General features: G+C 53.9%; 9 protein-coding genes across 10 annotated transcripts; 4 read left to right on the forward strand and 5 right to left on the reverse strand.

The window, feature by feature from the left end:
* The first annotated feature begins 5591 nt into the window (after nucleotides 1–5591).
* PV07_09511 (uncharacterized protein) lies at nucleotides 5592–7852 on the forward strand. The gene has a single exon (XM_016396774.1). The coding sequence runs from the start codon at nucleotides 6178–6180 to the stop codon at nucleotides 6997–6999; it is 822 nt and encodes a 273-aa protein (XP_016246630.1). The 5' UTR covers nucleotides 5592–6177; the 3' UTR covers nucleotides 7000–7852.
* Nucleotides 7853–9791: 1939 nt separating this feature from the next.
* Nucleotides 9792–14072, reverse strand: PV07_09512. 2 transcript variants are annotated; one of them, XM_016396776.1, is made up of 7 exons: nucleotides 13403–14072; nucleotides 12607–13346; nucleotides 12062–12534; nucleotides 11899–12017; nucleotides 11670–11841; nucleotides 11582–11609; nucleotides 9792–11517 (listed from the first exon to the last, which is right to left on the reverse strand). In XM_016396776.1, exons 1-7 carry the CDS (start codon nucleotides 13837–13839, stop codon nucleotides 11492–11494), a joined length of 1995 nt encoding a protein of 664 aa, XP_016246632.1. In that variant the 5' UTR covers nucleotides 13840–14072; the 3' UTR covers nucleotides 9792–11491. The 2 variants fall into 2 exon arrangements, with proteins under 2 accessions (XP_016246632.1, XP_016246631.1); XM_016396775.1 differs by having other exon boundaries at nucleotides 9792–11609.
* Nucleotides 14073–14173: 101 nt separating this feature from the next.
* Nucleotides 14174–15789, forward strand: PV07_09513 (uncharacterized protein). Its single transcript, XM_016396777.1, has 2 exons — nucleotides 14174–14740; nucleotides 14807–15789. Exons 1-2 carry the CDS (start codon nucleotides 14701–14703, stop codon nucleotides 15448–15450), a joined length of 684 nt encoding a protein of 227 aa, XP_016246633.1. The 5' UTR covers nucleotides 14174–14700; the 3' UTR covers nucleotides 15451–15789.
* PV07_09514 (uncharacterized protein) lies at nucleotides 15450–17079 on the reverse strand. The gene has a single exon (XM_016396778.1). The coding sequence runs from the start codon at nucleotides 16858–16860 to the stop codon at nucleotides 15907–15909; it is 954 nt and encodes a 317-aa protein (XP_016246634.1). The 5' UTR covers nucleotides 16861–17079; the 3' UTR covers nucleotides 15450–15906.
* A 162-nt stretch (nucleotides 17080–17241) lies between these two features.
* Nucleotides 17242–18511, forward strand: PV07_09515 (uncharacterized protein). The gene has a single exon (XM_016396779.1). The coding sequence runs from the start codon at nucleotides 17437–17439 to the stop codon at nucleotides 18268–18270; it is 834 nt and encodes a 277-aa protein (XP_016246635.1). The 5' UTR covers nucleotides 17242–17436; the 3' UTR covers nucleotides 18271–18511.
* PV07_09516 (uncharacterized protein) lies at nucleotides 18325–19881 on the reverse strand. Its single transcript, XM_016396780.1, has one exon. The coding sequence runs from the start codon at nucleotides 19819–19821 to the stop codon at nucleotides 19234–19236; it is 588 nt and encodes a 195-aa protein (XP_016246636.1). The 5' UTR covers nucleotides 19822–19881; the 3' UTR covers nucleotides 18325–19233.
* A 151-nt stretch (nucleotides 19882–20032) lies between these two features.
* Nucleotides 20033–21743, forward strand: PV07_09517 (uncharacterized protein). The gene is made up of 2 exons (XM_016396781.1): nucleotides 20033–20796; nucleotides 20855–21743. Exons 1-2 carry the CDS (start codon nucleotides 20230–20232, stop codon nucleotides 21248–21250), a joined length of 963 nt encoding a protein of 320 aa, XP_016246637.1. The 5' UTR covers nucleotides 20033–20229; the 3' UTR covers nucleotides 21251–21743.
* PV07_09518 (uncharacterized protein) lies at nucleotides 21738–23864 on the reverse strand. The gene is made up of 2 exons (XM_016396782.1): nucleotides 22541–23864; nucleotides 21738–22387 (listed from the first exon to the last, which is right to left on the reverse strand). The coding sequence occupies exons 1-2, from the start codon at nucleotides 23757–23759 to the stop codon at nucleotides 22272–22274; spliced, it is 1335 nt and encodes a 444-aa protein (XP_016246638.1). The 5' UTR covers nucleotides 23760–23864; the 3' UTR covers nucleotides 21738–22271.
* Nucleotides 23865–24106: 242 nt separating this feature from the next.
* Nucleotides 24107–26881, reverse strand: PV07_09519 (uncharacterized protein). The gene has a single exon (XM_016396783.1). The coding sequence runs from the start codon at nucleotides 26740–26742 to the stop codon at nucleotides 24436–24438; it is 2307 nt and encodes a 768-aa protein (XP_016246639.1). The 5' UTR covers nucleotides 26743–26881; the 3' UTR covers nucleotides 24107–24435.
* Nucleotides 26882–27182: the final 301 nt, after the last annotated feature.

Genomic DNA, 27182 nt, shown 5'->3' on the forward strand with positions numbered 1-27182 from the left:
AGAACTTCCGCAGAAAACTTGTCAATCGATCCTCTTCCAGCGGTCGTGCCAATGAACTGATGGCGCGCCGGTCATTGTAAAGCGATGTGCTGCTGGCCCCGAGGGTAGGGAATGCTCCGTTATTAGCATTCATCCAAACTTGATCAAAGGCTTCAAAGGCTTGCTTGGATGGCTTGCGGAGTGCCAACATATTGGCGTCCAGCAAGACAGCCTCCTCTGGTCGGGTTAGTCTTTTCTGGAGCCGGACAATTTCGGGGCAGCTTCTTGCTTACTGTATTCTTTGATCTTGATTCTGATCTTCATGACCAGCGCCATTCTTTTTGCTGCTTTGCTCCCTTGAACCCTTGCTGCGCTCTCAAAGGCTTCCCAGCTCCGGGCAGTGTTTCCGGTATCGGTCTCACCATCAAAGAAATCTTCACGATCAAGGTCATCCTGCTGGCGTTGAAGTGCGGCAAGCTCGCTTTGTAAGTAGAGAAGGTTTCTGGTTGACATGCGATCAAAGCGGTTGAACATCATCATGCTGCGATCTTGACAGCTTATCATGGCTGAAGCAAGCGAAGCGAAGCCCACGGCGTGGGCTTTGCAGCCACCATTCTCGCAGTCCTCAGCCATTTCCTTGTATTTTATCTGTACAGGACGCCAATCATCTGAGAATGCTTCAGGTTGCAGGAACTGTCAACAAGATTCTTGCCAGATGCGAAGTATCTACTCTCCACAACTGAGCGTGAGGCTATGGTTTGGGCATCAACATATCTGGTCAAGACAACCACTGTGGCTGGTCCATGATAAGTCTTCACAAGAGTCGGTGAAGGATTGCCCTGCTCAGCCTCATTTCCATGCCTTTCACTTCATATCTACACATTCTGCTTTTTTGTCTCCCTCTTTCTCCTTCAAGTTCTGTGGCAAGCCTCTCGATGGTGTCAAACGCAACTCGAGCGGACTACAGTAGGTGGGAAGGTAGCATTGTAGTGCCCCGGTAGGAGCTTTCCCTCTGAAATTGCAGGTCATGACTAAAACCATTTAGTTTGCGCTCGGTGGGACATTTGAGTCTATTATCCAAGCCGAAGGAATCGAACCGAAGCAGAACATACCGGAGCTCAGTTGAAAATAACTCTATCACTTGGAAATTTGCCCTTTTCCATGACTTTGCTGCAACCCTCAGATCCTGGGTGTTGAAGGCGCAGAGGATAGTCCAATCAACGCTTTGCTTCCGCACCAATCCGAAGCCCGACACCATTCAGCTGCTGGTCAACGGGCAACCGCTCAATGCCTTCAAGGACACAGGTTCAGAAAAGAGCTGTATAGATCATGTGAAAGCTCTCGAGCTTGGTCTGGAGCTTTCCTACGAAACAGATGCACAAGCAAGTTTCCGTCTCCCCAATGGAAAAGTCATATCATCAGTCGCCGTGACATGGGCCGACTGTTTCCCCGCCGACAATCAACCACATCTCTGCTTTAGAGGTCGGTTTTTTGTCTTTCAAGCACTCCATTTCCCTATGATCTTAGGAAATGATCTTCTTGACAAAGCTGGAGAAATAAAGCGGAGTGAGCAGGGCAAGCTTGGGGCTTTTGCATTCTATGCTGCCCTAGGGAGAAATGCCCGTTACTTAAAAGCCATCCTCGATACAGGAACCGAGGTGAACATGATATCGAAAGAGGCGTTGACCTCTCTGGGTGAGCAGCCGAATTCCGCACTGGCGGCTCCTTTCTTTATGGCGAATGGCCGGCAGATCGAGTCAATAGGCCAAGTGACACTCAAGTTTTGCTTCCCTGGGGAGCAAGCCTCTCAGAATGCCAAGTTCGAAGTTTTCGAGAATCTTACAGTGCCTGTCGTGGTTGGTGCAAAACTAGCTGATCAAAGAATAAAATTCCGTTGGGTTTTCCGGCCCAAGCCATCTGATCCCCTTGTCACGCATGTGGCCAGGAGAGACCATCGTCCAGTGCGTCTCTTCAGGTGCATTGTCAACGGGAAGAGGGAGACGGCCAGTGCGGACACAGGCTCAGACCTGAATTTAGTCTCCCCTTTAGCGGCCACGAGACTCGCCAACGCCAGTTCGATGGACGAATGCAAGCTCGACATAACCTTGGCTGACGGATCGAAGGCTGCTATCAACGCCTCTTTCGCAGCTGAATTTTCTCCATATTCTGCTCCGGAAGAGATTACAATGGAGAGATTTTATGTTTTGGAAGGATTGGCACCTGATATCATCATCTCAAGGACCACTCTGGAAACGATCGGCGCCTTTACGAGGAATCAAGCCTCATTTTTTGAACAACCAGAGAACTCGCCCCTCTACAATCTGAATGTGGCTGCATACCTATCCAGGCCAGCGGCCAGGTTCTTGCGCTTCTTCAAGACCGGCCGGCGTGCGAGGAGCACGACCGATACCTCTTCTTCAAAGCCAACCTTGCAGATCCTTCCGTCACCCTCGGCCACTGACAGCGAGTTTTATTCAACGCTCAAAATAGTCGCTGCATACATGACCAACCTTAGAGAAAAGGCAAAGAGAGAAATCGCTCACTTGACTGGAATACAAAGGGCCGTCGCTGAAGACGCGGAAAATTGGAGGATAGACCGTTACGAAGCCGACTTGAGAAGGAGGTTAGATGAACGGAGGCAAGCTGCTCGTAGTGGCTCGTAGTGGCTCGTAGTGACTCAGGAGTTGAAATTGCTATTGTGCTCAAATGTTCTCTTATGCAGGCTATAAATGCTGACAAGTTCGTTCTGGCGGTGGTGGGCGATGCCAACGTGCTTGGAATCCTCTCGAGTCCGCCTTGTCACCCAATTGAAGCCGTCATTGACTGCTTACCTTCGTCATTTCTCAACTTCACAGTAGTTAATCGGGCCTGTGGCTTGACTGAGAATGGTATTGAGGAAAAGCCATCTCCGTCGAGAAACACAAGAAAGATGATATCTCAGTCGCCTCCACGGGAAGGGTGTTTGCTGTTCTGGGGCGGGACGATACTGCAATTCACCTTGTCTTTTTGAGAAGGCGCTGACTTAGGAGTTTTTCCGAAGTGAGAGAGGTGATATCTACAGTCTAGTTGCTTGGGCTCCTCAAGGGACTGGCCCTGGCGATGTTTAGGTTTTGCTTATAGGCTCTGTCGAGGCATTTCTTCTCGTCGATCAAGTGCGAGGTAGCCGCGTAAGGATCTCTTCATTGTACTTAACGCCGTGTTCCATGCAGAGATGAAGAGCTGGTTCGTGGAGGTTGATGAACAAGGAACCGTGGGATTGTCCTTGGGTCTCTTGTCAAAGTCCTCAACAGCGTATCAAACTTTCCTGATGATTGGTGAAGTTCATGCTTGCATGCGTGGTTCTCGAGGCGGTGCCTGGTCCATGCCCCGGGACAAGGATCTGGAGTCGAATGAAATTCAGTGCTGGAGGATGAGATTGCCTGCATGCTGTTAACTTTCCAAGGCGGCTCGACTTGTTGTCCTGCACGTCCTGCTTTGCCAGAGGCTGAAGGGAATGGTGCTCCTTTTTCTGAGGTCGACAGACCCAGCCTCGTCACATATAAGCGCCAGCAGGCGTCATCCCGCCGTGGAAGTCACAAAGGAGCATCCAATTAGGGAGTCGAAGTATATCCCAGTTGTTGTCGTACTGACGTCAGCGAACCGGGAGAGTTGTGTTATCTTGCTACGTGGGCAGCAGCTTGGCAACGGCGCTTGCGGGTGCAGAGGCTCAACGAGATAGTGCTCGCCAAAGGAGCACCAATTTCCTGATGAAGTCGGGTTGGGTCGACGTCGCCAGACCCCATCCATCCTTGTTTCGGCCAGCGTCATCCATATCAAAGAGCAGTAGGCAAAGCCAAACACAATCCCATGTGAGAATGTCAGAACGTCCACGTGTCGTGGTGGGCGGGCGGCTAAGAATCCTTTCCTCCTTTTGCAGAAAGCACATTTGATTTGAGTCGAAGGCACACAAGAGAAAACGTGTCGAATAGAGGGGTGAGAGATTATCGAAGGATTCGCTTCGGATCCCCGAGCATGTTGGAGGGAGAAAGGAGGTCTAGGCCATCCAGAACCCGAGAGCCCCGATTCAGCATTATCCTGTTGAGCAAAGGAAACGTTAGAACACACCAGTGCTGAAGGATTCAGTCGCGCGATGATGTCGTGCCCGGCATAGACTTTCCGCGTCAAGCCGTTGCTGATTGTTGGGTCCTGGGGAGCAGCTGGAGCCTCAAGGTCCGCTGACGTAAAGACATTGGAGCAGTCTGCATATTGTTCATAACGTGCTCCGGAGAAGCATACCAATGACATATCTCGATGGGACTGAAGAAAGTCTTCAGGATATCCACATGTCGACTTCTGCAAGTCATGAGCTCAGCTCCCCACAAATCGAGCGCTGCGCTTCATGCAAGTGTTTTTTTGAGTCAGTGGCAGGTTTGGATCGCGATTGGTCAGCCTCCAACGCCGCTCCCTTCCGAGACCAGGGTAACGAACTCATGGTTCATCGACTCGGCCGGGGTGGTCTTGATCGCAAGTGTTGAGGAAGACCATCATACATCGTCAACCTAGTGGAAGGGGCATGACATCTTCCTCCAACCGAAACGCTCAAATCAAGATTGTTATACGTTCAGTTCCTTGAATTTCATCACAGACGTTCTGGAGCGGCTCTTCATGAGAATGGAATCCTTCCTCCAGCAGGCACCATGCTGATTGGACGAATCAGATATGACTATCTGAGACAACTGCAACTTGCTTCAATGCGCAATGACCAGATTGAGGCCATTGGATCCCGAGGGGATTGCGCGCGCTCGAGTATGAAGCAGTCGAAGGAGAAGGGGATTGAAGAATCTGAGCTGTCCAGTCAGTGAGTGGACATGCCATAGCGCCCAATTGAGGTCAATGACATGATCAATCATCCTTGGGAGATGCCGCGCGCTCAAGGCTACGAAAGCTGACCAGTCAGCCTTCTGGTGTGCTTCCAAGCTGGAACGAATCATAAACATGACCGAAAGTGTAGAGCAGCCTGCGAGCCCAGCAACAGTCCCGAGCAACTGGGACGGCCAGGTGGCCAGCGGCTTGCCAGGGTAATATTAGTAGATAAATGGAAGCTCTGTGCAGGAGCTTTGGGGAGGCCATTGACCATCTCTCTTTTCCATCTGGACTTCCTCGCTTGTTGACATCTCCCATTTCCCAGCCTGTGGACGGCGTCTCCGACCGCGCTCAGCACGGCACAGTGGGCATCGTGCAGCAGCACCATCGAAAACAAACTTCTTCACCGGAATACGGCAAGCCCCAGGGCCATCTGGACTCTCAGCTGGGCCCTATCAAGACTCAGCCCAGCGAGCTGACCACAACGCCGGCCAGTAGAGTCACAGGCAGCAGAGCGCACAGCGAGGGAGCGAGATCCAACATCCAGCTGGCTTGTCGCCTGCAGTTGTGGTTGCAAGTCACAGCGACAGGGAGCCCTGTCGAATCAGCATTGCTCGTTGCAGGTAGTCGACGCTGCCACTCGCTGAGGCTGGCTCCGCCTCTTTACATCCCTGGTCGTCCCTTGTCGTCTCCACCGGCCTCGGCTCCACTTTTTGCCGCCCGGCGGCAACAGGGCCCCTTCTCTCGCTGTTTTAACGCCCGCCCATATCGAACTTCCCACCCACTGACGGGCTTCCCATCTCTCTTCCTTCGCTCTGCCTCGACCTGTCTCTATCCAACCATTCCTCCTCTTGCAACGGCCCACCTGGAGTCGGGTCAATCGTTGCTTTGTCGTCGGGCGCCTCAGTCACCCACTCTCCTTGCAAACAATCGACCCTCGCACCACCCCCCTCCCGCGCCAGTCCCTCTCACGGATACCCTTCTGCTACGCGCCAACGAGCCCTCCAGTCGTAGCTCCCTTGCTGCCATCCAGCCGACGACAGAACTACTGCACCTGGCACACGCTCCGGTGACAGAGCTGGTCTCATCCTGGTCAAGATTTGTGTACCAGTGCAAGAGGAGTTGGCGCTGCTGTGCAAGCTGCTCTCTCCCAGAAATAGATTGCACTTATTCTACCCGTTGCCTGCCCTGCCTGTCCCATCCACCTCTCTCCCTCCCTTCTCTTCTTCACGGCACGACCCTCTCCTCCCTTCGCTGGTGTCCGTCAGGCTCTCGACCATCATTTGCCTTTTCGTTGCACATCAACATCAGCCAGCAAGGCCTTCCAAGATCGACTCTCTCGTTGTCGACGTCAAGATGCCCGCGGTGACCAGACCAGTCCTCCCTCCTCTCCAGACCCCAAAGACCGCCTCCTTCCCCTCCGAGATCGTCGCAACCCCGATTTCATGCGTCTCTGCCGTGGTCAAGCAAGAAAATGCCAATCTGAAGACACCCATTACACCTCCAGTTGCCTACACCGAGTTCCTCAAGGCTCTGACTCCTGTCCTAGCCAGTCCTCCCGTCAGCAGCGGCCTTCAGAGGTCCATGTCGGATGAGTCGACATGCACAAGGCACTCTTTGATATCCAACGGGTCCACGTCTTCTAGTCTATCCTCCAGCAGAAGCGAAAGCCACAAGTCGCCATCCAGTTCCGTCCCGCCAACTCCGTACTCTCGCAAGACTCCCACTCACTTGAGGCGGCTGCGGATACCGCATTCTCCAGCGTTCTCCCCATCCACCTCCGGACCCTCTCCACGGACTGCCATGAGCGGCATGAGCACTGGCACCATCTACTCTCCGTTCTCGCCAGCGGACTGGAACTGCGAGAGCGCAACCCGACGGTATTTCGAGGCGCCCAGGAGTGCATGTTCGAAGTCTGTCAATGTTCGATCTGTTGTGACGAGGACCGTCACATACAAACGGTCCCCGCCCCTCGACCCTGCGCCCAAGGGCAAGAAACGCAAAACCGACACTACAGCTATGCCACCGCCACCCAGCGCAAAAGACTTTGCCGGCATCAAAGCAGTTGATTTCCCTTCAACGCTGATCGAACCCCACACAACTGTCATGAGTTCGCCTTCTGCGTCTGCCAGCCCCAGTCCAGCGGTAGTCACTCCTCCCCCGACTGCTGTCGCGTGAGATGATCATCCGGATGGCCTTGGTATGATGGCACATTTAATGGGATTTTCGCAGAGGCTTCACAGATGATGGTTGATCTCTGTGGTCCCCTGCGAAATGGAATATCACGGGATTTACGACATACTTTGCTATCAGTTTTTATTATACGTGATACCACACTACATGTTTCTGCGAAGGTGCTCGGCGTTTAAGAAACAGCAAACCAACAGTGAACCGAAGGAGTTGAACTGAGAGGCTGAAGCACGCATTTGGCATCTTCAAACACTGCATGAATGGGATATGGCTGGCTATTCTGGGATATTCGACGAGATTTCTTCAATTCGGGAGGTTGGCTACGAGGCGGATACTTTGAAAAGCTCTGAAGATTTTTGGTGGGACACCCATGTTTGACTCCGCAGCCGGATCCTGCGGTCAGAGCAGGGCAAAGGATGCTCACAGATCCCGCAAGATTCTGGGCGGAATCCGAGCAAGCCATGCTCTTTCCCGCACACTTGGGAAGCAAGACGCAAACCAACCAATAAATGAAACTACCTTGAAAAAGTTTACATTCTGGAGTCGAGTGTTGTCAGCCAGTGCGCGTCCTCCATCGCGGCCCTCCAGGGCGACGGACGCAGAATAGGCTTCAGAAAACACGTGGCACGAGGATCTCCAGCCGCCAGTCATCACCAGGTGCTCGCAATATGAGTGGACCACGAGTGCTGCTCGATCACCGATCCACCTGGGCGGTATGGCCATGGGAGAACTTCGATTCGCTGAGGGTGGTTGCGGGATTACGTAGGAAAGGCTCAGCGAGCTCTGGAGGAGCTATCGAGCTCTGTACGAATATACTATGTATAACATCCATGAAATCCCCACGGTCAGCCGGGAAGACCGTTTCCATATCCCCATTGGCAAGATAGCCGCGAACCTCAACGGGGTGGTCGGCCAGTCGGGGCGGTGATGAAGGGGGGGGCTCAACCGGAGAAGGGCTTTTGAGTTCTCTGTACTTTTGTGGGATAAGAAATCCCCCACAAACAAGCCAAACTCCAAGAAGGACGCCGTATTTGACCGAGAGAAAGTGAGCAAGACAGTTCGTGCCGTCTACGCCGGAGGGTTCGAGGACACCAGGATTCTCAGGGGGAATTGTCCACGGCACAGGAGAGAGATGGCTCGAGGTTTATGCCATCTTGGGTCCTTGGGTCCTTGACCAATGCAGGGGGCTGTTGACGAGGAGTACCTTGGCCGCAGATGTCACAGCGGAAGATACAGTAGTCGAAGCGACGGGGGATCCGGGTGAAGGTCGACTTCGTCCTTCTCCTGAATCCGAAGTTGGAGGGGGGGGGAGGCAGAAGGGGGCAGCAGCGAGAAAGGGAGAAAGGGAGGGGCGCAAAAGCAGCGAGAGGGCTCGTTGCGGCGCTGACATCACCCTCGTTCCCTCCTTTGGCAGCTTCTCGCCTGGATTCCAAAATTGCCAACGCACCGGGCTGGGATCAACACGCCTAACGACCAACTTCCAGACACCGAGCCTTCTAGCGTGCTTCGAGCTGGCGTCGATTGGATGGTGAGACACGGGAGGAGCCCGGACGCCCCGCTGTACCGCAACGCTGGAACTGCGCTAGTGGCAGGAGATTTGTTGATTGGTGTCCGGCCGCAACGTGGAGTGAAGCTTGTCCAGTGGGTCGGGCGCCTACTCGAACACTCGTGGCCAGTCATTCCAAACAGGCACTGGAGCCTGTTTGACACCGGTCAGTGCTGCGTCGCCATGATTGGACGATGCCTGAGAAGGCCCTGCCGTTATTTTTAGTTTTATTTGCCCCCCGAAGAGCGCCCCTCAGCCAATGACGAGAGGGGTTTCCCAATACAACTGTATTTGAGCGGAGCCTCAATGGGCTGTTCTGAACGGGGGCCGGGCGCTTAATTTCCCCCCTCTGGTCTTCACTGCACCTCCATCTACAATGGACTGTACGTCGCATGAGTATTCACGAGGAGGTCGTCTTAGCGACGTCCTGAAATTGCTGTTCGCCACCGTCCATCCACCAGCCAGCAGAGGAAGAAGCAGGAAACATGAGGATGTTGATCCGAGATAGATAGATCGGCAAGTTTGTGTGATCTGCTCCCTGATAGCAGGCCAGTTACTCGTAGGTACTGTACGGAGTAGTATGTGACATGTCCCGTCCAAGAGGCAAACAGCGCGGGGCATCCCTCTCCCCTTCCTAGGACCAAATGCATAGCTACTCGTACTGAAGGTGGCTAGGTCACCTAAGATAAGATGCCGGGCAACACAGACGTCCCGCCAGCAAGCTCAGGTCGGGGGGAGATGAGATGAACTTGTTTTCCCCCAACGCAGCCGAAGCCCAATTTTGTTGTCTCTTTCCCTCTTCACGCACAGGGTCTGTCTACCGACATCATTAATTACCCGCTCAGAACAAACCGCATACGGGTAAAGCCTCCTCCAAGCTCCTCCGGGAAAGTCTCCGCCTTTCCTAAAAGCAAGGAAACACGGAAATTTGGAGAGGACCGTCTCGAATTTGTTCTTGTCGGCGCCCCTGGTCTCTTTTTTCCGTCTGTTGTGCCCGACGCGGCGCGTGTGTGGGCTGGTTGCATGCAAGTGGGCAGCTGTGCTAGCTGTGGGCAGCTGTGCAGGTGTATATGGGTGTGCTGCACTCGGCGACCAATGACTCCCCTACTAACCGGGCGAGCTTGTAACCCGTCCAACTCGCGCTCGTACGTGTGGTTGATGCCCTTGTCCTGTTTGCATGAATGGCTGAGAAGTAGCGGATTCCATCCCGCCATGCGAACGCGAGGGTGTTGAGGTTCAAAGGGGCCAGGCATGCAGACCTATAGTACCTGACCCATCTGTGTACATGATACATGCGCTAAATGTGGCCCAAGGCTGGAATCTCTCGTGCCCAGCTGCCAGATCCTCCGGACTATCGATATTATGCATATCACCAAGTACAAGGGGGTGGCTGCTTGCTATATCCGTCCATTTCCCCCTTCCAACCCTCTTCGACGACCCGTATCAAAAGCCGACTGAAGCGCGCCTACACACTACACTACACCTCAAAAGCATCACCCACCCCTCTACAGGCCTCGCCAACAAGGGGTTTTCAGAAGCGTGCATGTCGCACATACCGCTTCAGGCCTGGCCTCAAAGTCCGCGTGTGTGCGTCCTGTGCGCCGTGCCATTAATAGATCGCCTTTTTGGCTGCCCGACTGATCTTGATTTCACGCTGGCCATCGCATGCCGAACCTGGTGACCTGGCTCGAACCAGCCCAAGCCAAGCCGAGATCTTCGCGTGCCATATCCACCGTTCCCCAACCTGGCCCCGCTGTGATTGAATGTCGAAATGAGAAAGAGCGTGACTGCAAGGAAATAGTATGCATGGAGTCGTTTCTTTTCCTGAGCCGCGCCTTGGATGGGTTTCTTCGAGTTCCGGCGGTGGTGCCGCCGAGGATTGCCGTCATATCGGGTTGAGGATCCGGAGAGCCGTCGCAAGAAAAGTTATGGAGCTTGATGGACGATACTGCGGACAGGGAATGCCCACAAAGGCTTCTCGCTCGCCATGGCGACCTCCTTCCGGATCGATTGAGGTGGAGAGACACCCGTGCCAAAGACATAGCCACGCCGCTTTGCATTGCCGATGAGTTGACCTCTTCGTGGGCGATATGTCTGTGGTTTGTCTGGATCTGGGAATATATTCTTCAACTTGGTGCGCTGCACATGCTTGTGACCCAATTGCGGCCTTCTGGACGAACTTAAAGTGCTGCTTGAATCGTCAGAAAGGAAAGCCAAGCTTGTGATCTTCTCATTTTGTTGACCGCGACCCCCAGACCAATATTGAATGAGCTGTAAGGAGACATGCACGGCCTCTTGTTGACGCTCTGCTCAATCAGTCCATCTCCTTTATCATCTCCACGGAGTAGAAGCTTTGGGCGTCAGAGTTGATGTCGGTCTCATCGTCAAAGTCGTCCTCATCTTCTTCCATCTCACTATCACTGCTTTCAATCTCGTGAATGCGCAGCTCTTCCGGTACAGCCATTCTATAATATTTTTTGTAAACTGATGCCGGACTATCGTGTTCTCCGATCTCGAGATTAAGAAGCCTTGACTTTCTCACCTCGAGATACTCCGCGAACGTCAGTAAAGATCGCCGCTGTTCCTGTTGAGAGATGTCGTCGTCCTTGGAGCCGGGATTGAGGACATTTGATACATCGTACCCGCACTCCTCTAGAGCTTCCTTCCACTCTACGCTGTGACCTGTCTTCAGTGCCATCTTCGAAACACTCTTTCCAAAAGCATTCACAGCGAAGACGTCTGCACCAGCAGTAATGAGGAGCATTAGCAAGTCCTTTAACTCTCCGTCGTGGTTTTTGGTGACAAGGCTTTCGTACACCCCCCCGGGGCCTCGATCTCTCACTGAATTAAAAATTTGATGGAGGTAAGTATCTCCCTCTTTGCTGCGGTAGCACGGATCGGCTCCCCTTGAAATCAGGAACGCGATTTTGGAGGCTATTTGGAAGTTCCACTTATCGAAGCTGGCCAAGATCAACATTTGTATGGGTGTCCACGGATGCATGGTGCCCGTCACAAATGGCTCACCGTTGTCGATTATCACCCGGAAGGTTTGCTGTTTTGAGTGAGTGTTGTTTCTTTGCTAGATCCTGCCTAAGAATTTCGTTTCACTCACTAGCGACGAAAATATAAGTAACATTCCCAACACAGGAAACCGATCTTGATCGTCGTAAAAGCCGCAAAGGTCGGCCCCTGCCTGTGAAATAACCTTCATATTATCAGAGTAGAGTAGATCCTGGCTCGAAGAATGGTTCAATGCAAGGTTTATTCCCTGCATAGCTACGGAGCTGCAGTCGAGACATCAGCTCTCAGACCAAAACCAGGAGAGCCGACCTTGAACTTACGCGTAAATCAATTCGCCAGACTCTTCGCGGGGTACGTGCAACGCTTCGAATGAATCAATATCTGCACCGCAGGCGATCAGATATTTGACCATATCTCGATTTGCCTGGCGCAGAGCATACTTGCAAAGTCAGATCGATGTTCAATAAAAATTGCTGTACTTACGCCAAGCAGGGAACGGCCATATTCATCGCAATCTGTGATTGAGGCCTCTCGATATTCGAAGAGCCTCGCCATCTCTTGAGGAGTGCCGTATTGTGCTGTGCGGAATACTTGTGAATCGCTCTCCCTGATTGCTTTGAACGATAGTGCTGTTGGTTTGAAGAGACGTCCTTCGAGGTAATGCAGCTGCTCGCACTGAAATGTGATCATATTCTTCTGTGCAAGACTCATTCCTGGTAAAAGCGACACCTTGGCGAGAAACCGGAGCTCCGAGACATTCCCAGAGGCCTCACAATCAGCCGCGTATGATTCTGACAGCCTGAGAAGTAGATCGAGACGCCCAATCGATGTCTCCAGGCTAATGAATTTTGTCTTCACCAATCCTCGATTTGAAGAGGAGATCGGTGTTGGAAATGTGGTGTTACTCGGTGATATAACAAGATCGTCCTCGTATCTCTGTGGGAAATGCCCATCCGCTGCTTCACAACATTAGTGGTTCTGTTTAAGGCATAAATACATGGGAGATAGGGGGCATATGCTTGACTAACCACCGGAATCTGCAATTCGCAACCTCTGGGTCAGCTGAAATATGCTTCGCACATCTTCAAAGTCATCTAGGCCCCATCCGTCGCGTTTCAACCCAGGAAGAGAGACGCCTATCTCTACCAAGGTTTTCATGTAATCCAGGATGTGCATTAGATCTTTGACTGTGGCCTTCAGTCTGGCTGACGATATCTTGGTTACGGATTGCTTGGTCAGTTGAAGGAGACGGAGGAAGCTGGCTGCAAAGGCATCGTTCTTCTGAAGTAGTGAAGATGAGGATTCCTGCGCTGTAATGTTGAGTTCGATATTCTCCCGCCTTGAGACTTTCCGATTAAGGGCGTCAACGTTAAGTTGAAGCTCTTTGATGCCCACGCAAATTTCACTCAATATGCTTTGGTCCTGTTGTGACATGCGCAATGTTTGTGCTGCGTTTCCTCGTAGATCATCGAACTTAGAGTGAATCTCCGAAAATGCTGCAAGAGCGGTTCGCCGATACTGGGCCGAGTCGCCAACATGCTGTGATAGAATCTGCTGGATACCACGGATCCTTTGGCCTTCTCCCTCTTGATTTCTTGCAATAAGATCCACAGTTGTTTTTTGAGATTGGAGAACCATGTGCATTGATGGCAGCAAGGCTGTGGACGATTGAACGTCGGTTAGCTGGGAAGAAACTTGAGCAAACTGTGACATTGCGGCGTTTTCAAGGGACCCAATACGTCTGTTCGAGTTCAGGCGATTCTCATTCCTGTTGATTGTATAAGTAAGATCTTTTCAACCACATCGTTTGGCTTGTATACTTACGTGCTGATTCTCGTCAAGAGGACAGAGAAAAGTTGGTTATAGTATAAGACTTGGTTCCACCAATTATCGATATCTCGGTCGTGGTTCAGTCTCTTCACGGCCTTTTTCAGCTTCGACCGAAACCCTTTGTCAGCGGGACGGCCGAGTTGCTCCAATTTTTGCTGGATTTCGGATAGATCATGTTCGCATTTCTCCACCATCTCCTTGGAGTCTTTGAAAAGTCCCCTATCAAGGTCTCCATGATCCTTGAGGCGCGTCTCGTCGAGACTCTTCACATACGTGATGAGACGTTCAAGTTCGGACACAGCAGAAGCCAGCTTTGCCAGCGCGGGTGGACATTCACCATAATTCCTTCTCAGTTCTCTGATGACGGTGGAGACCTGGATTAGAGTAGATGCCAGGGTCAGTAGAGATGCAGCGAATCCTACAGCTTCCATGTTGATTTTGGTTTTCAGGAGAAGTATGGGTCAAGCTCGAGAGGAAGAGGGGAGGAAAGGAAGAAAAATAAACCAGGCTGAGAAAACCAAATGATGCTTAACCAGTCTCAGCCTCCTTCGTCCTTTGTCGTAAAGGTGGGGGCCGTACAGATTTGCTGTACCTGGTATGCGACGCCCATTTGCACAGCCTTGTTCCTCGCTGCGTGGAACCTTCTAATTGGTGGGGGAAGCGAAGGAAGGAGACGCATGAGGCCCTATTCGTCAGGGCCGCTGGAGTCGCGGCCATGCCCTGCCACAGAAACATCTCAAGGCACAGACAAGGGCGAACCGCCCCCAGACACAGGTCGTTGTCACTGCCTGTCACTTGATTACCCAAGGAGAGTCGCCCAGGAAGTTGTAAAAACGACACCCCATCCGGACTTCGGATAAACACCCCTTCCGGCTCGGCAGCCTTATCGTTATCGCGCGCCACGGTTTGTCGAGAAATCAAATGCAACATCATCCTGCAGCAGATTCGGTCGTCGAGCATTTCCTGTGCCACCTGTGCGCTCGCTTCCTAATCCCGCCGCAGCTCTCCGTTTGACTATCTCTGCATAAATTCGAGGCCTTTTCGCACCGTGAAGGGCGCGCCAATTCATATTTTCTTCCTTCAGGAGAGCCTTGTCCTGCACCTTGATACGCATTGTCTGGGAATCCGCAACACTCGGTTACGAGCATACCCTCTCATACATTTCACGGCAGCGTGTCCACAATAACGGGAGCTGAGCTGTTGTGCAATTGCAAACTGCATTTGACCTCAAATTCTTCATCTGTCTCATATTGTGCGAGGAACTCGGGTTTGCGATCACCAGTTCAATCAAGATGCCTTCAGTCTCCTTTGCGACTTTCCTCATCATCTGCCGTAAGAACCACCCAAGTTTTCCTCCGCAGGTCCCCATACGAGAGCACTGACATGTCCGTGATGCAGCTGTCTCCTTCTTCCTGGGCATCCTCTTCTCTCTCTTCCCCTACGACTACCCACTTCTGTGGTCCTCACTGCCAACACCACCCTCTCACTTTGACGCCATCGAAGCGCACCTAAAACTTCTCCACAATGCGCCGAATCTGATTGTGCGGATTCTACATATGATGCTCGGAGTTGGCATCTTGGGTCTTATCATCAAACTGTACAAGCCTAGTGAATCGAACATGCTGTTTGACGGCGGCAGTTTGGTGTTGTACATGGTTGCGGTGATTGTGTATATCGCGAACATCGTCAAGGGACTGAGGATTGTGAACGAGGGCATCTATGGATTGGGCGTGGAAAAATTGACGCAGGATGAGCTGGACGACATCAATTCGCGTGGATATGATGTTAACAGTGGCGACAGTGTGCTTGGGCGTGAGGACAACCTGAAGGTGTTGGCTGCCAGCAATACCATCCTAGCGCTAGTGCTGGTCGGTGTGTTGGTGTTGCAGTTCGGCCAATGGTATGCGGACCGGACGGATGAAAATGCTCTGAAAGAGTTCGAGGCGAAGGAGAAGGCGGAACGAGAGAGGAAAGAAAACGAAGCCTCCAGTCCCACGGTGAAAAGGCAGAGTAGTGGAAGGGAGGGAAAGAAGACCAAGTAAAGGGGACGATGTTGAATGAGATGCTTGGAACGTGGGAAAGATGTCTTTGCCATCGCATTGAGCGCTGTAACATTCTTGCAAACTTTGCTGCAACCACCTGGATATTTCTGTGAGTCGATCAAGTACTTTCAGGAATATGAGCTCATAGGCGATAGCTTCAATGTAAATCAACGTTATTCTCGTTAGTTTCGCTTCGCATGCCGCCATGTGACGAGGGTGGGGGGCGGCGCCTTTATGGCTTTTCTAGTTTCGAACGTGCTGAAGCCCCATATACTCTATACTCGAGCATCCCCTTGTTGGAACAATCGATGCATTGGACGGGGTTGACGGCTAGACATGGAATACCCGAGAGCAGACGACACAGATGTCGTCGCTTTCCGTCTCCGAGCTCGTAGCGCGGAGCCGGGTTTTTCTTGGGGCTGCTCGATCGCCCAGCTGCCAGCCTGTGTCCCATTTCTACCGATTCTTGTTCCTCTCTTCCCTCTCCCGTTGTCTCTCCTTCTTCTCATCCTTCCGTCGCATCTTCTTCATTTTCTTCCTATCCTCTTTACTCATCTCCTGCTTGCCTTTTACCCTCGTTCTCTCAGCCATGACGGTGTCCGTCGCTTTCTTTTTCTTGGTCTTCTGCTCTCTGCCCTCTCCATCTGCATCTTCATCACCGCCTCGTTGCTTCCGTTTCCTTATTGCGGTATGACTCTGGTTCTCGGGCTCACTGGAACCGTCAAGTTCTGTAGCGTCCTGTTCTTCGAACTCGTGCTCGTCGCCTTCGACTTCGCCTCCGCCCTCGAGTTCAGATTGATCTTCGGCTGCGGTGGGCTGGTCATCATCCAGTAATTCGGTCTGCGCCAGCGCATAGGTCTCAGCGTCTTGCCAGTCATCCTCCACTCGATCCTGACCTAGCGTGTCGGCTTCAACGTCAGCGCCCACTTGCGGGTCCTCAACGCCCTCTTGATTGACAGAGTAGATGATTTTGCGTTTCTGTTTCTTGGATTTCGGGGTTTCGGGGTTCTCGTCCTCGGCCTCATCTTCATTCAGGGCGCGTTTTTGACTCCCTCTCTTCCGCGGTGTCTGACCCTCGTCTGAGTCTCCCGACCCTTCAAGCTGTTCGTCCGCAGGATGCTCGCCCTTTCCTTTCGCTTCCTTTTCTAGCCCGAGGCTTCCACCGATACGTTTTCCCTCCATTCCACTCAAGATCCTCTTCAAATGACTCAGCGTCAGATTGGGCGTCGATCCACTGGACAGCGCCTGGGGACCACGTTCCGTCAGTGTGCTGTCCGGTCTGTATGCGGCGTCATTTTCTGCACGGTCAAGGAATGCCGAGAGAAAGGAGTGCGCTTGAGAATGCGTCAGACGGGTTGTAGAGTGGTGCACTGAGGTAGGTAAAGGCGTCAGGCCTGCTGAAGAGGCCATGGTGAGGATTGAGACAGTCTCGAATGCAAAAAGCAATGCTATTGTATCTTGGAGAGCGATCGGTTTTGCGGCGCTGAGACTTGGAGCTGAATATGGAATTTAAGGCAGCTGTTCAGCTCATATTTGACGCCAGAGAACAGAAGCACAGAGTTATTTTCGTTGTGTAGCGAGATAGTCGCAGATTGAAGTCGTCCGCGAGCCCAGGGTCGAGAATCGCGGAGAGAAAACGAAAAAGATTCTGCGATAAGATTAGATCCCGCCGTCTCCAAAGCCTGATGAGCCCAGCCCCCCACTTGTATACGGAACAAACGGATTGCTTCCCTTCTCCAAGGCTGGCCGTGGGCCGAGGCTCTTCATTGTTGAACATCAAACTTTCCGTGATCGAGTAATCGCGATTCAAGGTAGGTTCCCAGATTGAAACATGGCATAAAACCCTCTGCTTCTTCTCCTCGCATTGCTAATCTCCTGCCGCTGTGCACCTCTATTCCCTGCTCCTCTGTCGGAATAGATCTACTCGCTCCAGGAGGATAGAGAGTTACGGCGAAGTCCCGTCTGCGCGAGCTGGATTTGTGAACAATGCCTCTCGCGACCATCCACCTCGTGTCGCTCTCTCCTTCGACTACCCTCCCCGACTTCCTCGCCGCCGTCAAGTCCTCTCCGCTCAAACCACTGGTCATCTCCAAGGTGATCCGCTGGATCATCACGCCCACAAAGATCGACGCCGAATCACTCCTCCACCCGAAGAAGCCGTGGGATGTCCTCCTCATGGTGCTGGGGAGTGATCCCCTCCCTCCATCACTGAAGGAGAAGACAGTGTGCCACTGGACCTGCTCGACGGGGATCCCCAGCCGGTTGACCAACGACTTCCCCGCGCGGAACGATCGACTCCTGCACCCCCCGGCCTCGGAGGTTCCAGCACTGACGGGTTCGCTGGACAGGCCGCGGCTGGGGACGTCGTCGCAGACGCTCGAACTCAGCGCGGACCTGCAGTCGTGGATCCAGCAGTTCTCGCGCACCACGGCGGGCCGGTCCCCCCTGTCCATGCTCAACCTGCTGGCCTTCAAGCCGGACATGAAGCCGTCGTACCTGACGTACGGCGCCGCGTTCGCCGACTCGATCGGTTCCCGCCGCGGCGGCAACGCCAAGCTGGTCGGCAACATCACGCACCAGACCCCGCCGGAGCAGTCGGGCGGCAAGTGGGACGAGTTCGCCCTGGCCAGCTATCCCTCCATCATGCACTTCGCTGACATGCTGGCCTCGGAGGACTATCAGGCCGTCAACTTGAAATACCGCGTCCCGGCGCTGGAGGACACGTTTATCCTGTGCACGAGCGAGATTGAGATTGAGGATCTCGTCCAGGGGCAGGGGAAGCTGGGGATCGGGAGGAGAGCCGGGGGTGGGAAACTGTAGGGCCATGGGTGAGAGGAGGCAGAGGCGAGAATAAAGTCTGGCTGAAGGCCGGGGCATAATGCAATTGAATAGCAGTAGGGCAACAGACTGGGACTTGGAGGTGTTCTGTGTGTCCAAGTTGATGGGTTTACGAGGAAATATACACCGATATCGATTCGAGTATCGTTGAGGTTATCGAGGATGGAATGGAGCCAAAGCGCTCTCTACAGAACCTCAGTATTGCAATCCTGATATCTGACCCACCACCTTCTTCGACATCAACTGAGATGTCTTCCGGGATATCCTCTTTCTCGTCCAAAAGCCTGGCGGTTCCTTGCCTTTGAAGTTTTAAAATGTCGACTGCACCGTCCGAGCTTCCAAGGCACCGTCGACAATGTCAATAAGCCTATATCCAATTGCTTCATCTCCGTCGGCTCCGTCCCTGGGGAAACGTCTGCGCCACCGATTTCCCGGCCTTCACAATGTCTGACAATGTGACTTGCGGAATTGCCGTTATTGCTAGGCCAGTCTCGCCCAGCTCAAGGCCTGCTCTGCTCGCAAATTTTCGGTCATCTCCCACCACCAACATCTCCTGTGATGCGAACTCTAGCACGTTCAAAAGCTGGCCATTGAGACAAGTCGTGTGCTCGGTCGAACCCCTGTGTCGACATGGAAGGATTGGGGAGTAACGTAATATCCCAGTTTCGCCTCATGTCTCGAATTCTTCGCATTGGATGCGTGTAGTGGAGATCGACGAGAGTCCATACCAACATTTCTCCGCAGAGGCATCCACCGGGCCAGCTGGTCGTGGTTGGATTTATTGTTGGTATAGGTGACTATACAGTCCCTCCGTCCGAAGTCGCCTTCATTGAAGCTCTGCAACCGCGATTTCTCTTCTTCGGATAGAGCTATGCGCATCACGGTACAATGTTGTGGTTCTTTTGTTGGCTCCCTTCTCTTGACCCGACCCCATTCCATCGATATTCAAACATTGGCCACAACACCCTTGGCCAGCAGCTGATCAAGCACACCCGGTTTCAGTCTCATCTGCCTCTCTACCTCTTGAGGGGACTTGCCCAATTCGTCTCTCAATGTCAAAGCCTCTTTGATATCTTTGACGCTCAACAGCGTCCTGCCGCCAAAGCTAGGCCGGCCTTGGTTTTCTAGATCCGAGTCCCACTGGGCAGCGATTCTTTTCCTGGACTGGACAAGCATCATGGCTGGGTTATTGGCGTCGGAGGGGAAGATGTTCTGGCCGGAATGCATGGGCTGGCTCGAGGTCGGGAAGGTGTCTTCGTCGGGTCTTCTCTCAGTCACGGGCCTGGCTGCCCCGACCCGGCGCAACGCAGAGCCAAATTGGGGATCCCGTGCGTCAAGCTCTACGTGATCAGACTTTTCGCCTGCAGGAGGAGCAGCGGCTGGGCTGGGACGGACTGCAGCTGCGGGCGTGGGTTTTGTTGCTGCATCAGTAGGTGAGGGTGCGGAGTTGACCATAGAGGGCGTCGAGGGGTATTTGCGGCGAGCTGCAGCTCCCCCGGCTCTGCCAGCGACCTTGGAAGCTGAGGAGCCCATCGGCACAGGCAAAGAATCAGTGTAAGCTGGTGGGAAGCGTCAAAGAATTGGGAGACTGACCACCGTCAAGTCAATGACTTTACTTTCTGCAAATGGACGAGTCTCCACTTGGGCGCAAGGCTGAATGCGTCATAGCTCCGTCGGTGCTGCAGTGGCTTGGACCAACCAATTGAAACACACATCAAGGGCATCTTTTCATCTCGCGGTCAATGCGTTGGTAGAGATCAAGTCACCAGCCTGGATGCGTTTTCCCCTTTCGACAAATCTTTCTCTCCATCCGCCTCAGCCATAGACGGTGACATAACAATCCTTCGTCCTGAGACCGGGCAATACCGTCTGCCAGACGCCTCGCTTTCATATCCTCTTCATTAAACACTGCCCCTCCCCCGCCCACCGCCTCTTTCAGACATGGAACGGAAACACAAGCCCACCTCCATCCCCGTGTCTCCCCAGATGGCCCAACCCATCGTCGACCTCTCAGACAACGTGCTCACGGCGCGGCTACCCAGCGGTGACTCTGTGACGGTCTACCTGTACGGGGCCACCGTCACGTCGTGGAAGACGTCCAACGGGGCGGAGCAACTCTTCCTCTCCTCCGCGGCGGCGCTGGACGGTTCCAAGCCCATCCGCGGCGGCATCCCACTCGTCTTCCCCGTCTTCGGGCCTCCTCCCAAGTCGCACGCCACGGGCCAGCTGCCCCAACACGGGTTCGCGAGGAACAGCTACTGGGAATTCCTGGGCAAGAGCAGCAGCGAGTCTCTGGGCCGCAAGGCGGACGACAGCGTCAAGTTGGACTTTGGGCTGAGCTCGGCCATGCTCGACGAAGGGGTGCGCAAGAAGTGGCCCTACGAGTTTGGCCTGGTGTACAGCGTGACCCTGGGCAGAGGGAAACTGGAGTGCCAGATGCACGTGCAGAACAAGGGAGACCAGTCGTTTGAGTTCCAGTGTTTGTTCCACACATACCTGGCTATCAAGGTAAGAGGGCGACTGCGAAGGCCGTGGTCATAGTTTTGACTAACTGTACACAACAAAGGACATCCACAAAACCGCGGTCCGAGGCCTCCAGGCATCGCCGTACGTCGACAAAGTCCGCGCCGCGCAGACCTTCACCGAAGACTCCTCCTCGCTCTCCTTCGCAGGCGAGACCGACCGCGTCTACACCCCTCCCGCAGACCCCAAGGCCAACACCCTTGTGGCCCTGACGGTGACGGAGAACGGAAAGGACACCTTCGTGGTCACGCGGGACGCGCTGCCGGACGTGACGGTGTGGAACGGGTGGGAGGACAAGATCAAGGGCATGGGCGACTTCGAGCCCAAGGACGGGTGGAAGAGGTACCTCTGCATAGAACCCGGCACGGTGAGCTCGTGGACGAAGCTCGACGCCGGCGACGCGTGGGAGGGCGCCTGCTCGTTTGAGAGCAAACTCTGAAGCGGCCCAGGAGGTTGCGGATAGAGTGGACGGGGTTGGTGAACGGGGAGTATTGCAAAAGCCATGTTTCTATCCATTCGAGTAGTCAAGACTATCGCTTTCACTTTCGCATGGGCGTGAGGTAGAGCCCGCTCTCGTAGGAGAGCTTTGAGGTTTGGGACTTTGAGGGTTTAGCATCGAGCGAACCAAAGAAAAGCTCTAGAGAAATGTGACATGAGATGAAAGCGACATTGGTGGCCGACGATGCGGCGCACGTCAAGTGTGCTTTGGCTCGGACACGACAAAGTTATGCTCTGGGTCAGAATCAGAGTCAGAGTCGGTCAGAGTCAGCCAGAGTCAGAGTGTGCCTCCTCAGCATCGTCGGGGTATGGGAGCATTCAGGGCGGTAGCATGGCGCGGAATAGACATCCTCTTGAAAGGCCCGTTCTCGTTGCGATGGGCTGGCTATGAGTCGTGAGTAAAACGCTTGAGTAGAGAATTTCATCATCCCCAATCCGCTATTGACTACCTAGGTATGTCATAATCCCTCCCCTAGTGTCATCCATTCACGTTTCCGTTCCGTTCCATTCCATTCTGGAGAGGTCATTGCACATCTTGCACATCGGTTTTCTCTCCCGTTTGGTATTACGCGGTCTTCAAGGCCGGGGAAGTCGAGATCGAAGTCAAAGGAAAGGACGGTGGAGGTCCATTTTGTCTCGCTCGTCTCTGATGCCTTGGTTCAAAGGGCACAAAAATAGACAAGTAGTCACACCAATAGGGACTGGGACCAGGGAGGGCGGTGGTGGTAGAGAGCGGTTGCATCCGGACCCAACGTCGATGTCAACAAAGAGGTTGGAGGCCCTAAGTAGGAAGGACATGTATGGTCCAGCCTTTGGGTACACTCTCGTCGTATCAGGCATTCCTAGATGGACGGACAGATGGATGGGGTTGTTGTCTCGACTCTCAAAGATCCAGGCGGTACTTCTCCCTCAATTGAGCAATCCGTGCTGTCTCGCCTGCCCAGTGCCTGTGAGGCCGTTCTCTATTTCCGATCGTGCTGCCCCGGCCCTGACGCCGCCGTCGAGGCTGAATCATCTGGTCCCGGCGCCCTGGCTCGGACGTCCCGGACTTTCTGCAGGTACGCCTGGTGTTCACGGTCTGTCAATCACCACCCACAAAGGGCGAGGTGTGTTAGCAAATACCTCGTACGAGTGTAGAGACGAACAAGGCAGGAGCCAGACGGAGGGATAGAACAAGCCATGAACTTCAGCCTCGCACATGAAAATACTCAAGAAAGAAACGTGAACTTACACCGCTCCCACAAGAAGTAGCTGCTGACGATGGCAAAGGGCAGCGCCACCACAAACGTGGTATACCGCGTGGACGCCTTCCGGTACCGAGGGTCCTTCTTCAGCTGCTCGAGCGGCAGCTCGGTCAGCTTGGGCCCATGCGGCACCTCCGGAGGGATGGTCGGACGTGGTGGCATCGAGGGCCGGGATCCTGGGGTGCCGCCTGTGCCGCTGCCGTGCTGGCGGGCGGCGAGGGCGATGGTGGTGGACATGGGGAGCGCTTTCGTGGACGAGTATGGACGGACTTGGTGCTGGGTGTGAGCGGCGGCAATGCCAGAGGACAGCAAAGAGGGCGGTAGGTGAGTATGGGGATGGGCTTGTTGTTGTTGCTGGGTGAGGGAAGGAATCGTCTGTGTTAGGGATGGATGGACCGTTTCACTTGTCAAGGTGGTGTTGTGGCTCGCGCTCGACGCTGCGCTTGTTGCCATGCTCGGTGGCCCGTCTGTCGAAGGAGGCATTGACGACGTTTCATTAGCTGGCACGGGAATTGCGTCTGGCTCTGAAGAGATGTGTGATGCTAGTGTGGGTGTCTTCCCGTTCTCAGATTCGATGTGCGGCGACGATGGAGGCCGGCTATACGCAGCTTCTTTCTGGCTGATGAGCTGTAGGATATCCTGCTGCAGCTGATCCGATTGCTTCGAGAATGCTTTGGTGTGCCCCAGGATCTTGGAGATGGATGGTTTGGGATATACAATACCAGCTGGCGTCGTAGTTGGCTGGCTCGTTGGTGCCAATCGCGTCTTGCTTTCCAATGCAGACGAAGGGACAGTCGAGGAGGCTTCTGTGCTCTTAGCTACAGCTTTTGCCTTTGTCCTTCCTTCTGACACGGGGGCAGACACATCGTGTTGACTGGCGAGGGACTTTGCTGGAGTCTTGCGAGACTTGGACGCAGAGGGAGCTGCCGCATCTGGCGTCTTGATCTTGATGGCCCCGGCCGCTTTCCTCTTGGCCGCCGCCGACGCTTTGGGCTTCTCTCGCATCACATCCTCCACCTCACCGACAACTTTCGCCCTGCCCGTCCTCGCCGCTGCCGCCAAAGAAGCCCTTGAGGACGACGAAGCCGGCCTGCCTCGCGCCTTCGGGGGCACATCAGTCTCGTCATTTTGCTGCAACAGCACCTCGTCCAGCGGACTTTGTTTCTTCGCAGGGCGGCCCCTTTTCTTCGTCGTCACCTCGGCCATGGTGATTCCTGTTCGGCCTACAGACAGCTGCGTGTCTACCTGGTATTGGAAAAGCCACAGGAATATTCTAGAAAATAATAGGCCATTCCCTGTCTACATATGCAGTACGAGTGATCATTGTCTGGCGGACACACGTTCGAGACGCGACTCCGAGTCCCAAGACGCGCTATGGAGATTGGCCTCTCAGAGTGGGGGGGAGAGGAACGTCGCAAGGTTCCCTCAGGGACCAATACGGAGTGACGAGTCCATAACACCTCGAGGACAAGCTCAAACATCTGGCGTCGCAGAAGAGAAAAACATGGCTCGCTCGATATCTGGACTCTGCTGTAGAAAAAATAACCATATTGGTGCTATACTAGTATCTATTCTAGACAAGGAAACGTTTCTTAGACGCCTGACGGACCACAAGTCGAGGCGACGATGTATCTAAATACCACAATTGGGCTTTTCCATTACCCTGAGAACTCCACAGCAGGTGAATATTGGCCTATGGAATGCAATCCCATACCATATCCCTCCCGAAAAAAGAAACCGAAAGACATGCTTGTATACATGATGTGTTCAAAACCAGCTCCCCTCAGGACTTCCAGTCTGGATGCCATCCGACGCTATGCTCCATTGCCAGTGATAGCCAATATCCGCTCGATGCACGCTCCCGGCCTACCACTGCCCGTGCTCAAGGCTGCTCGTGTCCATGTCCGTTCAATCTTTGACGCTGTTGCGCTCGTCTTCCCCACGTCTCCATTCTTCTGTCTTGTTCGCGCTTCTGGTACTCTTCGAACTCTCTCATCGCCTTTCCAAGAGTTTCAATCCCCGTAGCCTGTCTCATGAATTCGGCATGTTGGCGGATCTCAGTCATGTTGATGATAGTGCCTGGCCCGGGAGATTCTCCTCGCAATCCCCGCGGATCAACTCTAAACCGTGAACTCTTAGGTCGACTTGGTGATGAAGGTCGACGACTACGAGAAGCCTTCGGTGGGGTGCCGTTCTCGACAAAGCTGATATTGTTGGGTGTAGCATTCGGGGTGAGGGGATCTTGAGCAACCTCCGCCACTCCGTTAACTGCAGCAGAAGTCGCAAAACTGGTTTTGCGCCTCTTTTGCCCGCCGCCACCTCGTCGCGCCTGGTGTGTGCCTCGGGGAGGCAAGAGGACTCCAAATCCACTGGGTGAGGGTTGTGATCTGGGGTATCCGTACGCACGGTCAATCACATTCTGTGGCGGACTCATCACCTGCTGGCGGTACTGAGCGGGTTGATGCAGTTGCTGTTCACGGTCTTCCGCTTCCATGATGAGGGCATGAATATCGTCGAACGTCATATTAAAACTCCACGATATCCCGCGAGCAGCGGCCCTCTTGCGGATGTCGGTCAGGGCGTTGTGGTCGTCTATGAGGCGCTCCTCGTACGTCCGTCTCGTTGCGGTGGATGGCGGTATCGAGTACATCGATTTGCGACTCTGGTCGTCATAGAGTGGTACAGAGGGCTCCGAAGGTCGATAGGAGGCACCAGCTACAAACTCGTCCTGGGTCCTCATGCTCCCTGTCGCTGGGGTGCCGTTTGTGGTGTGGCCTGCACTGTAACTGGGAGGGCCAGTATACAACTGGGAAAGTCTCTCGGCATCGGTTGCGCGGAGAATAGTGTTGACAGGCGTAGACAACAGTTCAACCTCAGGAGTTTTGGATGAAGTCAGATCAACTGGGTCGTAGTATGTGCCTTCAGAGACAGGGTTCGGCATCAACGCTCGTGCCAGCTCGGCCGAGTCTGTGCGCTCAGACTGGAGCTCGCGATCTTTGTCACACCGGCACCAGACCTGCGTGTACATACGCCAATCATAGACGCTCCCAGGAATAGTTTCTTCGTTCTCGTCTTCCTGATCTGGCATCTGAAAAGCAATTTCTGCAAAGGCCAGTAGCCGGGACGCTGGGGGAAGACAAGACAGATTGCATGAACCAGGTATCTCCACAGCAGCGAGATCGGGCTTTACTTTGGCGCCTTGATTGGTGACATAGCCGCGTAGGGCTCTCCGTCTGGATCTTCTTTTGGATGAAGGAGGGCTGTTATCTGGCTTTGGCGGAGGGCCAAACACTTCGGCTAGCCGCTTGGACTTCAAGACAACAATCTTGGATTTCTTCGTTGATGGGATTTCCGGTGGTGGGGCCCTCTCTACCTCAGCGGCATCACCTGCGTCACTGTTCTCAGCAGAGATGGAGTATCGGAGCTTTGATGGGACTCTGGCGCCCGAGTAGGAGAGTCGTGCGGATTTGCGGGGAGGAGCGTCTTGTTGGTCGTCGGTGGCGGGACGTTTCTGAGATGTCAAAGACTCTGATAATACCTTTGCAGTGGGTTTCCGTTCCCTCTGAGAGGTTCTACGAGAAGGGGTCTCGACAATAGCGGCCGATGTCTCCTCTCCAGCAACTTGTGCGGGAGGTGGCGTTTTGGGTCTGGCGAAATTTGCTGCCGGCGGAGTTTGCAGCAGCTTGAAATCCGGTGGTGCTTCCTCAGGGGCATCTTTGGGTAAAGGCGAGGTCGTCGAAGGCCCCTTGTTGGACGACGGGCCGAACTTTGGTGGCGAGGGCTCGATTATAATAGTATCCAGCAGTGGCGGCGAGTACCGTTTACTGTCACCTAGAGCTTGGGCTTTGGCAGTAGGCTTGCGCACGCGACTGGAAGCTCGTCGGCTGCGAGCATTGGCGGCTCTGTCTGAATGGCGGCGAACGGTGGAGTTGATGGTGGTGGTGACTCTGGGCCTCATGGTTGCTGATGACGCGGGTTTGATGGTGGCCAGAGTGTCAGCGTAATCATCCGGGTCGCTCACCGACGTGGCACACTCGGCCGACGTGCTGGTGTCGTGGGTCGACTGCGTGGGACTGGGCGTTGCCGAGTCGGTGTAAGAAGCAGCAGCAGACGCCTTGGAGCGAGTGTGGACGGTGTTGAGGCGCATGGAAGGAAGAGCCGGAAGCTGAGGGAGTTTCCTGAGGAACATGGCCGTTTGACCAGCGAAGGCCACGGCGCGGGCGGGGTAAGGGACGCCGGCGTGTCAGGAGCGAGGCCAACGCGCGAGCTTCTCAGCAGGAGGCAGATGGATGGTTGTTGATGGGCGTAGAGCAGAGCAATGTCGAGGGATTGTTGAAGGTCCTTGGTGTAAGTCAACAGCGAGGAGAAGAAGGTGGCTCAAATCTTGTGCGGGTTCCTTCCCAAACAGGCTTAGTGTCTTTTTCTTCCGCTGCTGGTGGAACGTGGAACGACAAGCGACAAGCGCCTCGGACGAGCGACGATGGCCACCGGATGGACGGGGAAGGCAAGAGATGACGAAGAAGACGAGGGAGGATCAGTCAAAGAGGGCAAACGACGATTCTTAGTCAAAGGCCTCAGCATTGCAGGCACAATACCTTCTAATCATACCCAACCACCTCTATTCAAGCA

This window comes from Cladophialophora immunda, assembly GCF_000835495.1.
Source record: "Cladophialophora immunda strain CBS 83496 unplaced genomic scaffold supercont1.5, whole genome shotgun sequence".
In the NCBI taxonomy this organism is placed as follows: Eukaryota; Fungi; Ascomycota; class Eurotiomycetes; order Chaetothyriales; family Herpotrichiellaceae; genus Cladophialophora; species Cladophialophora immunda.

Excerpts from the sequence above, each read along its gene's own strand:
- PV07_09511 (XM_016396774.1), top strand. The coding sequence starts at position 6,178 with ATGCCCGCGGTGACCAGACCAGTCCTCCCTCCTCTCCAGACCCCAAAG.
- PV07_09512 (XM_016396775.1), bottom strand. The coding sequence starts at position 13,839 with ATGGAAGCTGTAGGATTCGCTGCATCTCTACTGACCCTGGCATCTACT. Across the intron at positions 12,018-12,061 it reads ATGGCCGTTCCCTGCTTGGC|TATGCTCTGCGCCAGGCAAA; the intron begins GTAAGTACAGCA and ends TGACTTTGCAAG. Across the intron at positions 11,610-11,669 it reads TACTTATATTTTCGTCGCTA|CAAACCTTCCGGGTGATAAT; the intron begins GTGAGTGAAACG and ends CACTCAAAACAG.
- PV07_09513 (XM_016396777.1), top strand. The coding sequence starts at position 14,701 with ATGCCTTCAGTCTCCTTTGCGACTTTCCTCATCATCTGCC. Across the intron at positions 14,741-14,806 it reads GACTTTCCTCATCATCTGCC|CTGTCTCCTTCTTCCTGGGC; the intron begins GTAAGAACCACC and ends TCCGTGATGCAG.
- PV07_09514 (XM_016396778.1), bottom strand. The coding sequence starts at position 16,860 with ATGGCCTCTTCAGCAGGCCTGACGCCTTTACCTACCTCAGTGCACCAC.
- PV07_09515 (XM_016396779.1), top strand. The coding sequence starts at position 17,437 with ATGCCTCTCGCGACCATCCACCTCGTGTCGCTCTCTCCTTCGACTACC.
- PV07_09516 (XM_016396780.1), bottom strand. The coding sequence starts at position 19,821 with ATGGGCTCCTCAGCTTCCAAGGTCGCTGGCAGAGCCGGGGGAGCTGCA.
- PV07_09517 (XM_016396781.1), top strand. The coding sequence starts at position 20,230 with ATGGAACGGAAACACAAGCCCACCTCCATCCCCGTGTCTCCCCAGATG. Across the intron at positions 20,797-20,854 it reads ACACATACCTGGCTATCAAG|GACATCCACAAAACCGCGGT; the intron begins GTAAGAGGGCGA and ends TACACAACAAAG.
- PV07_09518 (XM_016396782.1), bottom strand. The coding sequence starts at position 23,759 with ATGGCCGAGGTGACGACGAAGAAAAGGGGCCGCCCTGCGAAGAAACAA. Across the intron at positions 22,388-22,540 it reads CTACTTCTTGTGGGAGCGGT|ACCGTGAACACCAGGCGTAC; the intron begins GTAAGTTCACGT and ends GGTGATTGACAG.
- PV07_09519 (XM_016396783.1), bottom strand. The coding sequence starts at position 26,742 with ATGTTCCTCAGGAAACTCCCTCAGCTTCCGGCTCTTCCTTCCATGCGC.